Source organism: Geotrypetes seraphini, chromosome 2 (genome assembly GCF_902459505.1).
Source record: "Geotrypetes seraphini chromosome 2, aGeoSer1.1, whole genome shotgun sequence".
Lineage (NCBI taxonomy): Eukaryota > Metazoa > Chordata > Amphibia > Gymnophiona > Dermophiidae > Geotrypetes > Geotrypetes seraphini.
The window spans coordinates 120,517,085-120,529,243 of NC_047085.1; the positions used below are offsets into that span (position 1 = coordinate 120,517,085).

At 39.4% G+C, this 12,159-nt stretch overlaps 1 protein-coding gene and 1 long non-coding RNA gene across 3 annotated transcripts in view; one reads left to right on the forward strand and one right to left on the reverse strand.

The window, feature by feature from the left end:
- Nucleotides 1–7,417: 7,417 nt before the first annotated feature.
- On the reverse strand, nucleotides 7,418–12,128 carry LOC117353530. Its single transcript, XR_004537969.1, has 3 exons — nucleotides 11,995–12,128; nucleotides 9,241–9,415; nucleotides 7,418–7,935 (listed from the first exon to the last, which is right to left on the reverse strand). It is a non-coding gene; the product is annotated as an uncharacterized LOC117353530 (long non-coding RNA).
- The window catches only part of ALKAL1 (ALK and LTK ligand 1), a 39,286-nt gene continuing 37,966 nt past the window's right edge, over nucleotides 10,840–12,159 (forward strand). The window contains exon 1 of one of the 2 annotated variants that reach the window (XM_033929538.1): nucleotides 10,840–11,107. In XM_033929538.1, the coding sequence (XP_033785429.1) occupies nucleotides 10,978–11,107 (130 nt within the window). In that variant the 5' untranslated portion in view covers nucleotides 10,840–10,977. The remainder of the gene's footprint in view (nucleotides 11,108–12,159) is intronic. The other variant, XM_033929537.1, reaches the window with a different exon arrangement.

Consider the following 12,159-nt stretch of genomic DNA (forward strand, 5'->3'; position numbering starts at 1 on the left):
TGAAATGGTGAAGAAACAATAATATACAACTGCAGTGTTTTGTCTCACCAAACTGCTATAAGCACAAGAAAGCATTTGTAGCTCAACACGGTAATGCTCCTGTTCTGAGCTCTTACCTCTGAAACTCCCCGGTTCGACTCCCACCTTTGCTCATTTTAATAAGGTCCTAGTTTTTTCCTATTAGCTCTTATAACAGGGTCTACATGGTAGACTTTGCCATTTGTAAGGTGCACAGGCAAACCTATTTTCAACTTACCATGGCTCGGACATCCTAAGCAGTGATGAGAGGAAACCTTTCCTCTGACAGCAAGATGACATTTGTGGATCGCCTGGTTAATGTGCTCTCATCACTGCTTAGGATGTCCGAGCCATGGTAAGTTGAAAATAGGTTTGCCTGCAAAGGGAAATGTTATAAGAGCTAATAGGAAAAAACTAGGACCTTATTAAAATGAGCAAAGGTGGGAGTTGAACCGGGGAGTTTCAGAGGTCAGAACCGTGTTGAGCATTACCGTGTTGAGCTACAAATGCTTTCACTGAGCCCCAAACCCATATTCCCAAGTGTGCTTGAATGCATGTGAGGTGGAGCTCCGTTTTTCTTACACGCTAATCTTCATTCTGAGCACTGTACTAATGCATATAGGACTGTAAATAATCTGTTCCGTTTAGGCGTTATTTGTGCTGCAATTCTTTAATACATATTTGATATTTGTTTTCTACTTGAAAACGTTCCAAATCTTTAGGTTCCTTTGCTTAAACTTATTTGAGTTCATCCTGATATGATACCTAATGAAGCACAGACAGCTCAGTCAAGCAGCTGTAGCACTATGGGTTAGGAGCCAGCCTTTGCTCCTAACATCCAGAGGTTGTGGGTTCTACAACCGGCACATCTTTTAATTGTGGCATATTACTTTGGAAGATGCAGATTGATGAGGTCACAATGAGGTAAGTTTTGTGCAACTGAAGACCTCCATTTTGCAATGAGGGAAGCTGGAATGTTAAGGTGTGTATCTGTTTATTCTCTTTTTAAGTGCTGATAATGTGTGCTGGTTTTTCTTTGCTTTCAAAAGAGAGCCGATTGCAGTGCTGTTTGTTGTTCACTTTTGTTTCCTTGCATCCTAACAGTTTTCAGAAGTGGTGGAATTTGCTGTTTCTCCTCAGCATTCTGCAGCTACAGGTGCATGAGATATTTTCATTTGCTCTTAACTGCAAGCCATTCTAGTAGGAATGTGTTTCTTTTGATGCAATATAGGCATTGGGCAACAGCTATGAGTTAAATCAAACTTCAGAAGGCTTGGACAGGTGTTGAAGAATGATCCAGTTAGGGGGGGATGTTTTTGGTGGGGAGAGGGTGTTCAGCATGAGAGAGAACAGGTTGCATTAAATATTAGACAATGGGCTGCACATAATAAAAGCTGAAGCAAAATATTGATATGTAAAGGCAAGGCTAAAGAGTTACCAGGTGTCCTGGCTGAGAAATGAATATAACCTATTTGCTAACCTTACTCAAGACTTGAACCCCCTGATGTATGGAAGATGAAAAAGCAATGCCTTAAGGCATAGAGCTATAGAGGTAACTTTGTTTAGAACATAGAGCTTAGAGATGTGAAGGAAATTACTACAACGTCACTACAGCTGTATATTGCAAAACCACATCCAATTAGATTTGAATCCTAACGGTTCCTATGACGTCACCCGCTAATTAGGCGTGCTTAGTATATAGAAAGCTTTGGCACAGCCATTTTTCCTATGTAAGACCCCCTCATGTGAGTTGGTGTTTGTGGTGTTCCGTTTCCTCAATGATGAAACTTTGTGCTATGACTTGCCTGTTCTCCTTTATACTCCCTTCTGCCTTTGACACTCCTCCCCACCCCCATTATCTGTATTTCTTTAGTTTATGGATTTTTCTGGATGTTGGTGTGAGGGATTGTTGAGGACTTAGGTTTTGTGTTAAGTGTGGAGGGGAATCAATTGTTAGGGAAAAGAAGGGGCCAGGCCAGGTTACACACAGATGCCTACACCCATCACTCTCCCTGCTTTCATAATGTCATGGTCTGCCCCACTTCCATTTTCCATATCTGCAACTCTCCATGCAAGAAATTCGATTTCCGTTTTGGAGCCATGTTGTAAGGTGAAGATATCTTTTCAGGCTACTTGTAGAACACGTTCAAACACACCCCCATAGGATAGCCAATGAGGTGTGATGGGCGTGGTTAGGAAGCGGGCCAAGGAACCGCACCCGAACGGTGCCCAATAGGCATTGAGAAACTTTCCCCCCCCCCCTACTGACGAATAGATGCCTTCTAGGAGCTGAATTTGTCATTTGAAATCCTACTACTGCTTCTTTGGGATGTGCTTTAATTTCAGTATTCAATGTAAAAGATTTATTATGCACAATTGTAGTTTTTAAAAGGAATCAAAATTTACCCACAAAAACATGAACAATTTGATTGAGACAGGTTTCCATCATTACATTTTACATGATTATTTGTGAGGGCCTGACTTGGAATACTTACTTCCCTGGGACAGGAGGCTCTACGATTGAATCGCCGGGTCAGGCGGGTCCAGGAGTCCCTGAACTGCAGGTATGACCTGCGATGGCCTGCCACTCTAAAATAGTGGTGCTCATGCCCTAAAAAGAGCCTGGCCAGCAGCCTGGAGTCCTCTGTGGAGAAATTTGGCTGTCTCCTGGCTGCCATTTTAGAGGAAATAACTGCGTATGAAGAACAGGCGATTCTATGACGTCACAACGCAAAAAAACGCGATGACGTTTTTGTGCCGCTTGGGCGTGCTTGCAGCGACCGATCCGCGCTACAGCAACACTGTTGATTATATCCTAAACCACGCCGATCTCGCTGTTATACAAAAAAGTATAAAAAACAAGGAAGGCAACCAAGTCACATCAAGGTCTGTGAGGGGGAAGCTCAAAGTGCCTAACTTGGCTCACAACTTGCAAACCAAATATAGTGTAATATGTCAAAGAACATGTCACATTATATGATGTTATAGGGCGCTCTCAGTGTGAACCCTCAGTGAGGGTTCACACTGAGAGCGCCCTATAACATCATATAATGTGACATGTTCTTTGACATATTACACTATATTTGGTTTGCAAGTTGTGAGCCAAGTTAGGCACTTTGAGCTTCCCCCTCACAGACCTTGATGTGACTTGGTTGCCTTCCTTGTTTTTTCTAGTTTAGGATTTGTTTGGCAAATTAGGAGTGTGTTGTTGTTGGATACAAAAAAGTATAGCAGAACACTTAGAAGCTTACCATGTAAACCTAATGAAACCTCACCTCCCCCAAACACAATGACAAGTTTAGCTTAGCTATGCATGTTTGGGTGGGTGGAAAAAAAAAATATTATGTCTTTGGTAACCTTAGTCAGGACTTGAACCCCTGACCTTTGGAAGATACATGCAGTGCTTTTAAGCACTGAGCTATGTTGGGGATTTGGGAATGGGAGTCTCCAGAAATGGCTTTAGGTACAAGCTATGATGTCAGACGCTACTTTATGGTTAGGGTTAGGGCTAGAGTTAAGTAGCTCAGTAGCTCAGTGAATAAAATGCGCTGTACCAATCATCCGTAGGTTGTGAGTTCAACTCCCGGCTTGTCTTTTACTTGATTATAACATGAGGGGTTTATGCTGCAGGAGTGTGTTGTTGGGGTATTGCAGGGGTGTCTAGGATGACAGAGAATAGTCACTTGCGTTTTCAACAACGCATTTGAATTTCTTAAGACGAAACCTTAGTGAGCCGGGGGAGGGAGGTCACCGCAGCCTCGCGCCTCAGATGAAAAGGTTCATTTTTTAGGGACCGTGTAAGCTGATCTGGGACAGTCTTCAGCGACTCAGAACCCTCCTCCCGGCTGGGCAGAAGGAGGAGGTTTTGGCGGTGGTGGTTTTGGTGGTGAGTGAGGGCGGGAGGGGGGATTCACCTGGCTGCTGCATCTGCACTCCTGCTGGCCACAGACCTACTGATCACAGAGCAGAGATCACAGAAGCACGCAGGTATGTGCGCATGCGCGGCTAGGGTTTTATTATATAGGATATACACCTATCGCATCTCATTTTCATCATAAACACATTAGCGAGACTATACACAATACATTACAAAGTTGAGCTTGGGTTTGATAAAATAAACAGCATAATTTTGACTCTGTATTACATTTATTGAATCATACTTAAGAATATGGGTGTTGCATCCGTGACAACAGTGCTTTACACCATTGAGCTACCAGTCTTTTGCCTCAACTGACTGTGATATGATAGCTAAGTAGAGTATACTTTAGCACATCACTAAGGTATGCTATGACAGGGGAACCAGAGACACAGGTGTAGGTCAGTGAGTAAAAGCACTATATCGATCATCTGTAGGTTGTGAGTTCAACTCCCGGCTTGTCTTTTACTTGTGGCATATCTACCTTCCAGGTGCACCTTGATGATGTCACAATGAGATCAGCATTGTGCTGCTTGCTACTTCCTCTTCCTGTGAACTGGAAGCCACATTCAGGTTTAATCTGTGTTTTGATTCTGTTTCTTGTTGTGAAGAATGAGCTGATTGTTGCAATGTTTTAAGACCAGGAGAGTGTTCTTTCGAGCAAGATATCACTTCTAAACTATCCTCTCTGAAATAATGTCTCTGGGAAATCGAGAGAAAGCTTATTGGATGACTTAAGGTGCCTTTCCTGCCAGTCTTTGTGGAAGTTAAACGAAGTTTATAAAAAGTCTATATGGTGTTCAAAGTTCTATCCTTTCCACTTCTAATAGGAGGTGAGTATGACATTTCTGTACAGCTTTCTGTGTAGCACACATCTACCGGTTCCCACCTTCCATACTGATAATGTAAGTTCAACACCCACTAGGTACATTTCATCTTCTAGTTCTCCTTTGAAACATAACACATTTTTTTTCCTTGTATTAATGGTAAACTGTACAATTCTGATATCCTAGAGGAAAAAGATACAACACAGAAGTGTTCTCTGCTAGATTAACTAATATATAGTTTACAAAATGGTATACTATGTTTTAGTTATCTTTTTCATCATCCTATACTTACAATGCTGAATGTGTGATAATAAAGAGTATAAATAAAGTATAATTTAAAAAACAAAACAAAAAAAAAAAAAAACCGTACCCACGTCTATCATGGGTCCATTGGAGACGTCCAAAAAAACCGTACCCACGTCTATCATGGGTCCATTGGAAATGTCTTAATGACGTTTCAGAAACCTGCGTTTATTTTGCGCGACTACATTGTAGGGACATCTACCGTACGCCTAAGTACCGGTTAATTGGCACTGCCGTTTTCGGGACGTCTAAAGCGCGCCTAACGTAGACGTACTAATAGAGAATTTACTCCTGAGTGGATATATTTTAAAGCCCACATAACACAGTTCTTACACTTCATCAACGAGGTTCAACATTACCAACAACCACCTGGCGAAGATAAGTATATTATATATAATAGCAATTCACATAGAGTGTCTTGTTGATATACTAAAGGTGGTATGGGGACGTTGAAGGCGATGATGGTCCCCTTGTTAACCTTGTTTTGGTGACATCACTAAAAACATTGGTTATAAGGTCTGAGCACTTCACATTTAAATAAGGATATTAATTAAGTAACATTTATTGTTTAATTAGAGCTGTGATTTATTAATAGTATCCAAAATTAATATGACAATGCCAGCATCTATTAGATTTTGAATTATCAATTTTTTGTAATCGAACTGGGGTCCAAAAAATCCTGTGCAACAGAAATAACCATGTTTGTCTCATAGATGCTGATGCTGTACATTTTAACCTCCAAGACCAAATTCGTGGCCATCGAGATGCAGAAATATACTGTTTTATCTGGATACTCCAAATGTCTCTAAGATTATTTTTTGGCTTTTTATTTAAAAATTCCAAAATTAATTTATACCACTGAGTGGCTTGATGACCTACTAAATCTGTCTGATAGCAAAGGATCTGCAAGCTATAATAAGTTTTTAAATTTTTCCATTCAGGGAACCCACTCCTGCTTCAACTGCAACGATCTATATTGTTGAGAATTTAAAATACCAAACGCTTGTTGCAGCCGTGAAAACTCAAGCAGCTTCTCATTAGATATTACTTCATCTAATGTCCGAATTCCTGCTTGCATCCAATTCTTCCAGGCAATCCCAGTACTGTCCACTTGTATCTTGGAGTTTAACCATAGGGACTGTAAAGTAGATTTTATTATAGGAACATCTGTTAATTTATCAATAAATTTAATTGTTTTCCATGTATTCAATATAATTCTGTTATTCCTAGCATAACTAGGTAATCTGATACTTAATGCATGGGATAGTGTCATAGGGGACATGATTTTCCACTCTAGATATAGCCAGTCTGGAAGATGTTCCATGAGCTCGGGGAGGATCCAATACATTCCCTGGCACATTATATAGGCCTGATGATACCTATAAAAGTTGGGAAAATTTACCCCACCCTCTGTAATTGGTTTTTGCAAAGATACTAAAGCAATTCTAGCTTTTTTACCCAGCCACATAAATTTAATAAGAATAGTATTTAATTTTTTATAAAAAGACCCCTGAAAATAAACCGGTATCATTCCCATTTGGTAACAAACCACAGGCAAAATCATCATCTTTACTGTTTGTATTCTCCCCCACCAAGACAGATGTAATGGGTTCCAATGCTCACACATTTCTGATATCTTTAATAATATGGACCTTTCATTTACTTGCAACATTTCTTCCAAAGTCTTCTGTATCCAAATACCTAAATATTTTATACCTCCTTCTTTCCAAAGGAAACAATTAACATTTAAAGGAAGAACCTCTGATTTACTCCAATTTATCTTATAACCTGAAAATTTACCAAATTTATCATTCAACTCAAGTAAACATGGAATGGTGGTCTCTGGATTTCTCAAATGAAGCTAAATATCATCTGCATAAGCAGAGACTTTATATTCCTGACCTGCATAAGGAATACCTTGAATCTCCTTCATCTGTTGAATTGCTAATAACAAGGGTTCCAAAACAATATCAAACAGTAAAGGAGATAATGGACATCCCTGTCTAACTCCCCTCTCCAGACGAAATCGCTCTGAAAAAGTATTATTAATATATAATCTGGCAAATGGGGAGCTATACAAGGTTTTTGATTAGGTTTTAATTGGTTTTTAATAGCATGATCAATTATCACACCATTTAGAACTAATTAAAACCCTTAAGTTAGATGCCAGTAGGCACGATCTAGGCACCTGCCAGCAACTAACCTTTGGTGGCTTTTTCAGACTCCAGGCCTAGCTGTTTGGCCCCTTGGAAGATAGTCAGTCATTATATCTTTCTGATCCCAAAACACTGTGGCCATGACCATTCCTGCTGACTTTTGGGTCTTGAATTTTCTTGGCCTTGGAGAACCTGAGTACCGCCATTGCATGGATTCTTGTTTTGTCTCAGGATCATAGTGGCATAACCATGTTTCATCAAGAGTAACTAGTCATTCCAAAAAATTGGCACCAGTTCACTGAAAATGCTGCAAAATCAACTTAGAATTATCCACATGATGTCATTTCTCATCAACATTAAAACATTTGGGCACCCACTTGGCTGACAGCTTCTGCATACCCAGCTGCTTGTGGATTATACACCCAGCACATTCCCTGGATATCTGTAGTGTCTCAACAATTGTTTTAGCCGATATTTGCCAATCTGTCAAAATCAAGTCATGGACATGATCAACAACTCAAAAGCTGACACTATTTAAAGCCTCCTAGACCTTGCTGCATTTTTGGTTTTTAAATCTTCATACTGAAAGTTTGCACACCAGTTCTTCACTGCGGAGTATGATGGGCATTTGTCACTCAATGTTTGCATGATACATTCATAGATTTCCTTAGGTGTTTTCTTCTGCAGGAACAGGAACTTCATATTTTTTGTTGACCTGAAATAATGTCAAAAAAATATAGCATTATAATTCTGCAAATTGGCACTTTGCAAAATAAAATAACACTCTTTTCAGCTACAGAGGCAAAATAACACTCAGAATTTAGGAAGTTGGTTGGGCTGAGAACTTTCATAAGAACATAAGAATAGCCTTACTGGGTCAGACCAATGATCCATCAAATCCAGTAGCCTGTCTTCACGATGGCCAATCCAGGTCACTAGTACCTGGCCAAAACCCAAAGAGTAGCAACATTTCATGCTACTGATCCAGGACAAGCTGTGGCTTCCCCCATGTCTTTGACAATAACAGACTATGAACTTTTCCTCCAGGAAATTGTCCAAACCTTTCTTCAAACCAGCTACGCTATCCACTCTTACCACAACCTCTGGCATTGCGTTCCAGAGCTTAACTATTCTCTGAGTGAAAAAATATTTTCTCCTCTTGAGTGTTGGTAATGTATGACGGAGTGAAAAAATCAATCCACTTGTACCCGTTCTACTCCATTCAGGATTTTGTAGACTTCAATCACATCTCCCCTCGTCTCTTTTCCAAGATGAAGAGCCCTAACCACTTTAGCGTTTCAAGTTTAATGGTTTTTAGATATATCGCCTATCATAATACTAAGCAATTATACAAAATATTTAAAATCAGGGGGTACACAACAAAAATACATATTATCAGATACAAAGACAGAATGGACTAACATGGCACAAAAGGACTAAGGGTGAACTACAATAAGGTATAGTAAAGGAAAGAAAAGAAAAAAGAAGGATAGAACAAAGGGGAGGGGTAGGAGTTTTATTCAAACTGTTGATTATCCGCACGGAATGGAGAGAGAGGAAAGTAGGAGATTAGATCATTGTTCAAAGGCATCTCTATATAAAAAAGCTTTAAGAGCTACTTTAAATTTTCCCGATGCGAGAGGAGTTCCATCCCCTTTATCATCTTGGTCTCTCTTCTTTGAACCTTTTCTAGAGCCACTATGGGCTCCTTTTATAAAGGTGCGTTAGGGCCTTAACGCGCAGAATAGCGTGCACTAGCCAACATTGAGCTGGCGTTAGTTCTAGAAGCGTAGCACGGATTTAGCGTGCGCTAAAATGCTGCATGCACTAAAAACAGTACCGTACCTTAGTAAAAGGAGCCCTATATCTTTCTTGAGATAAGTGTACAGTATGCTAATTTTTGAGCATTCTTAATGGCCTTTGCGGGCACATTAAACTTATAGGCACTTTAATACTTTGCACTAGCTTAACTACTTAACAGGTGGATATATCCTCTCAGGAAAGCTGCCACCTTGCTCACCTTCCTCAAATTGCTGTCCAGCAAGATGCACCAAGAATTCTGATTTGCTTCTTTAACATGACTGGACTTCCTTCCATTGGCATCACTCCATGCTATACGTATGCAACATGCCACCTAGCTGTGCATCTGCATAGGGTAATGGAGCTGACAAATAACACCTGTTCCAAGTAATTGCCTATTGTATATAAACAGAGAAATATATTTTAGGAAAATCAGTCCTATACTTCTATAAAAATGTTTCCTGAAATAACCAGAACTCTGAAGTTGCTAATATAGAATTACACATAAATGTACGCTTCCAATTTGAGTTGTGTAATTAAACTATGAGTCCATGGAGATAACATTTGAGAAATAACATTTAAAAAAATGGAGGACAGAGAGCTTCATAATTATATAGGAATTTTTGTGATTAAAAACTATCATTTTATTTTGGTTTTAAAAATATCTAGTCCGCTTATTGTTCCTATAGAGTAGAGGCTCCAAATGGATAATTTTGCTCATGTCATAACAGGAATAAACTTCACCGGTATGCCAGAGCATGTTGGAGAGGATCTCAACTTTTCTGATTCACTGCTAGGCTCCCCAGCACTGATTATTAAAAAAAAAAAAGAGCCCCTTCTAGAGATCATAATGCTGTAATATTCTCAGAGAACAGCTGTGTGTAAAAAAACGTTTCCTCCTGATCACATTCAGTTTCTGGCACAGAATGGAGACTTTTGGATAACAAACATCTTTCTTATGTATCTTACAACTTCCCTGTTTTACAGGTCTATAATAATGATCTGATAATAAATAAATATCCTTACATAAATAGGATCTATAGATGCTTTGTGATGTTGCCGACAGCTGTAACACCAAATAATTCTATTTTAAAATATGTATAGACTCATTTAATGATTATAAAAAATGGCAAGCCACACCCACAGTTCATTCCAGTCATATGCCAGTAAGTCTGAGTTTTCCCTTGAAGATTATGGCATCTCTATTCTCTGTCTTTGATACCTTCTGATTTTAAAATTGTGATTTTTTTTTCTTTTATCCATATATATGATGCCAGGTCAAAGGGATTCCGGTAAGTTCCCAAGTACAGTCAAACCTTGGTTTGCGAGCATAATTCGTTCCAGAAGCATGCTTGTAATCCAAAGCACTCGTATATCAAAGCAAATTTCCCCATTGGAAATAATGGAAATTCAGACGATTCATTCCACAACCCCAAAACTTTAATACAAAATGATATACATACTTGTATTGCAAGACCTCGCTCATTTTGAACAGTCACTACACTCCTGCAGTGTCAGAGAGAGAAGAACCATCGGCTCAGTTATGATGATGTGACACGTGCATACTGTATGTACTTGTATTGCATGACATTGCTTGTATATCAAGTTAAAATTTAATAAAATGTTTTGCTAGTCTTGTAAAACACTTGCAAACCAAGTTACTTGCAATCCAAGGTTTGACTAGTATCTTTTTTTTGTTTTGTTTTTTGAGTCAGCAGACATACCCACATCTTCCACTACAAGGAAATCTAATTTTACAAATAGATCAGAGCTACTTTAATTGATGGCTCTCAGTGTGATCCACTAGGGAAAAGGGTGAAGGTGAGTGTGCCAGGAAGAACCATGGGTTAGTCGAAGAATGAATTACTGAAGCTGTTTTCATTGCCAGCCACCCACCTAAAGTCGATAGTATTCAATTGAACAAGCACATACTGAACATATATATAAGACAAGGTGAATGGAAGCTAAAAGCATCACTCAAGTAAGAGCCATACTGAAGAGATCTCCTGTCCATTCCCCTTCTGTGAAGGATAAGAGAGCTCGGGGGACTTTTCAGGTTCCAAACAGGATTTTCTCTGGACTTAAAGGTAAGCTCCTTAAACAATTTTAAAAGCCAGGTAAACAAAAGCAGGCGTTGCTATTCCTGCTTTGGGTTATACTTTCTGAAAATATATTAAGCAAGAACTATTAGAACAAATAAATGAAAAAGTGTGGGACGTCAAAGACACATTAGCTACATCATTGTAATGTTTAGAAAGTTTCCCAGATAATTTTTACCTTTATTATATATATAAAATAATTGTGACATGCAGTCCAAAACTCTATACAATTGGTTCTACAATTAAAACTGCTATTAACTGTTGTATCAAACTGAGGGTTTAAAAAATGTTTTTGATACACTGAATATGTAGTGTAATGATATGTTTATAAGGACGATTTTTAAACTGTATGGATAGTCGTAATGTGTTCCCATCTAGCCTCATGTAAAACTCATAGGAGGTTGCAGGATTAGTGAAATGTGTATAGTTTGAGAATAATTAGCAACTAAGGCTTATTTTAAACAACAGTTAACCATTTCATGGCAAACCTGCAGTTTAATCTGGATTTCTCAGACGAGGGCTTTCATGTGTACAGCATTGGAGTTATGCTGCTTTGTGCTCGAATGCAGTCCGGGAGAATGAGTGTCTTTTTCCCTGTACTTTTGTTGGTGGTGGTTTTTTAATCAGTGGTTGTAAATGTGCCCTTTAAGGGGGTCTCGGAGAGGTGGAATGGGAAGCAGCCCTGTGGGTGGAGAGTTAATCAGGGGCGGATAGTCCTTGACATGCCATTAGTGGCTTCGAATAAATGTGTCCCAGGAGGAGTATTAGCTAGTTGGATGGACTGGGGTTGGAAAAAAAAAAAAATAGAGAAATGTGCTAATTGCCTTTTGAATGTCAGAATCTGGTCAGAGTGTTAAGCCCTTCTACAAAGTTACCTTCGAGCAAGAGTTCGGGGTTTTGTGTTTTTTTTGTTAACTTTTTCATCTCTGGTTTTCCAAAAGGGGCAGAGTGACTGGCCCCAGGTAATGAGGGGAAACCCTGAAGTTTGGCATGGCTAGGGGCTAGCTGCTGTAACCGTCTGTGTCTCTCTCCCCCTCCCC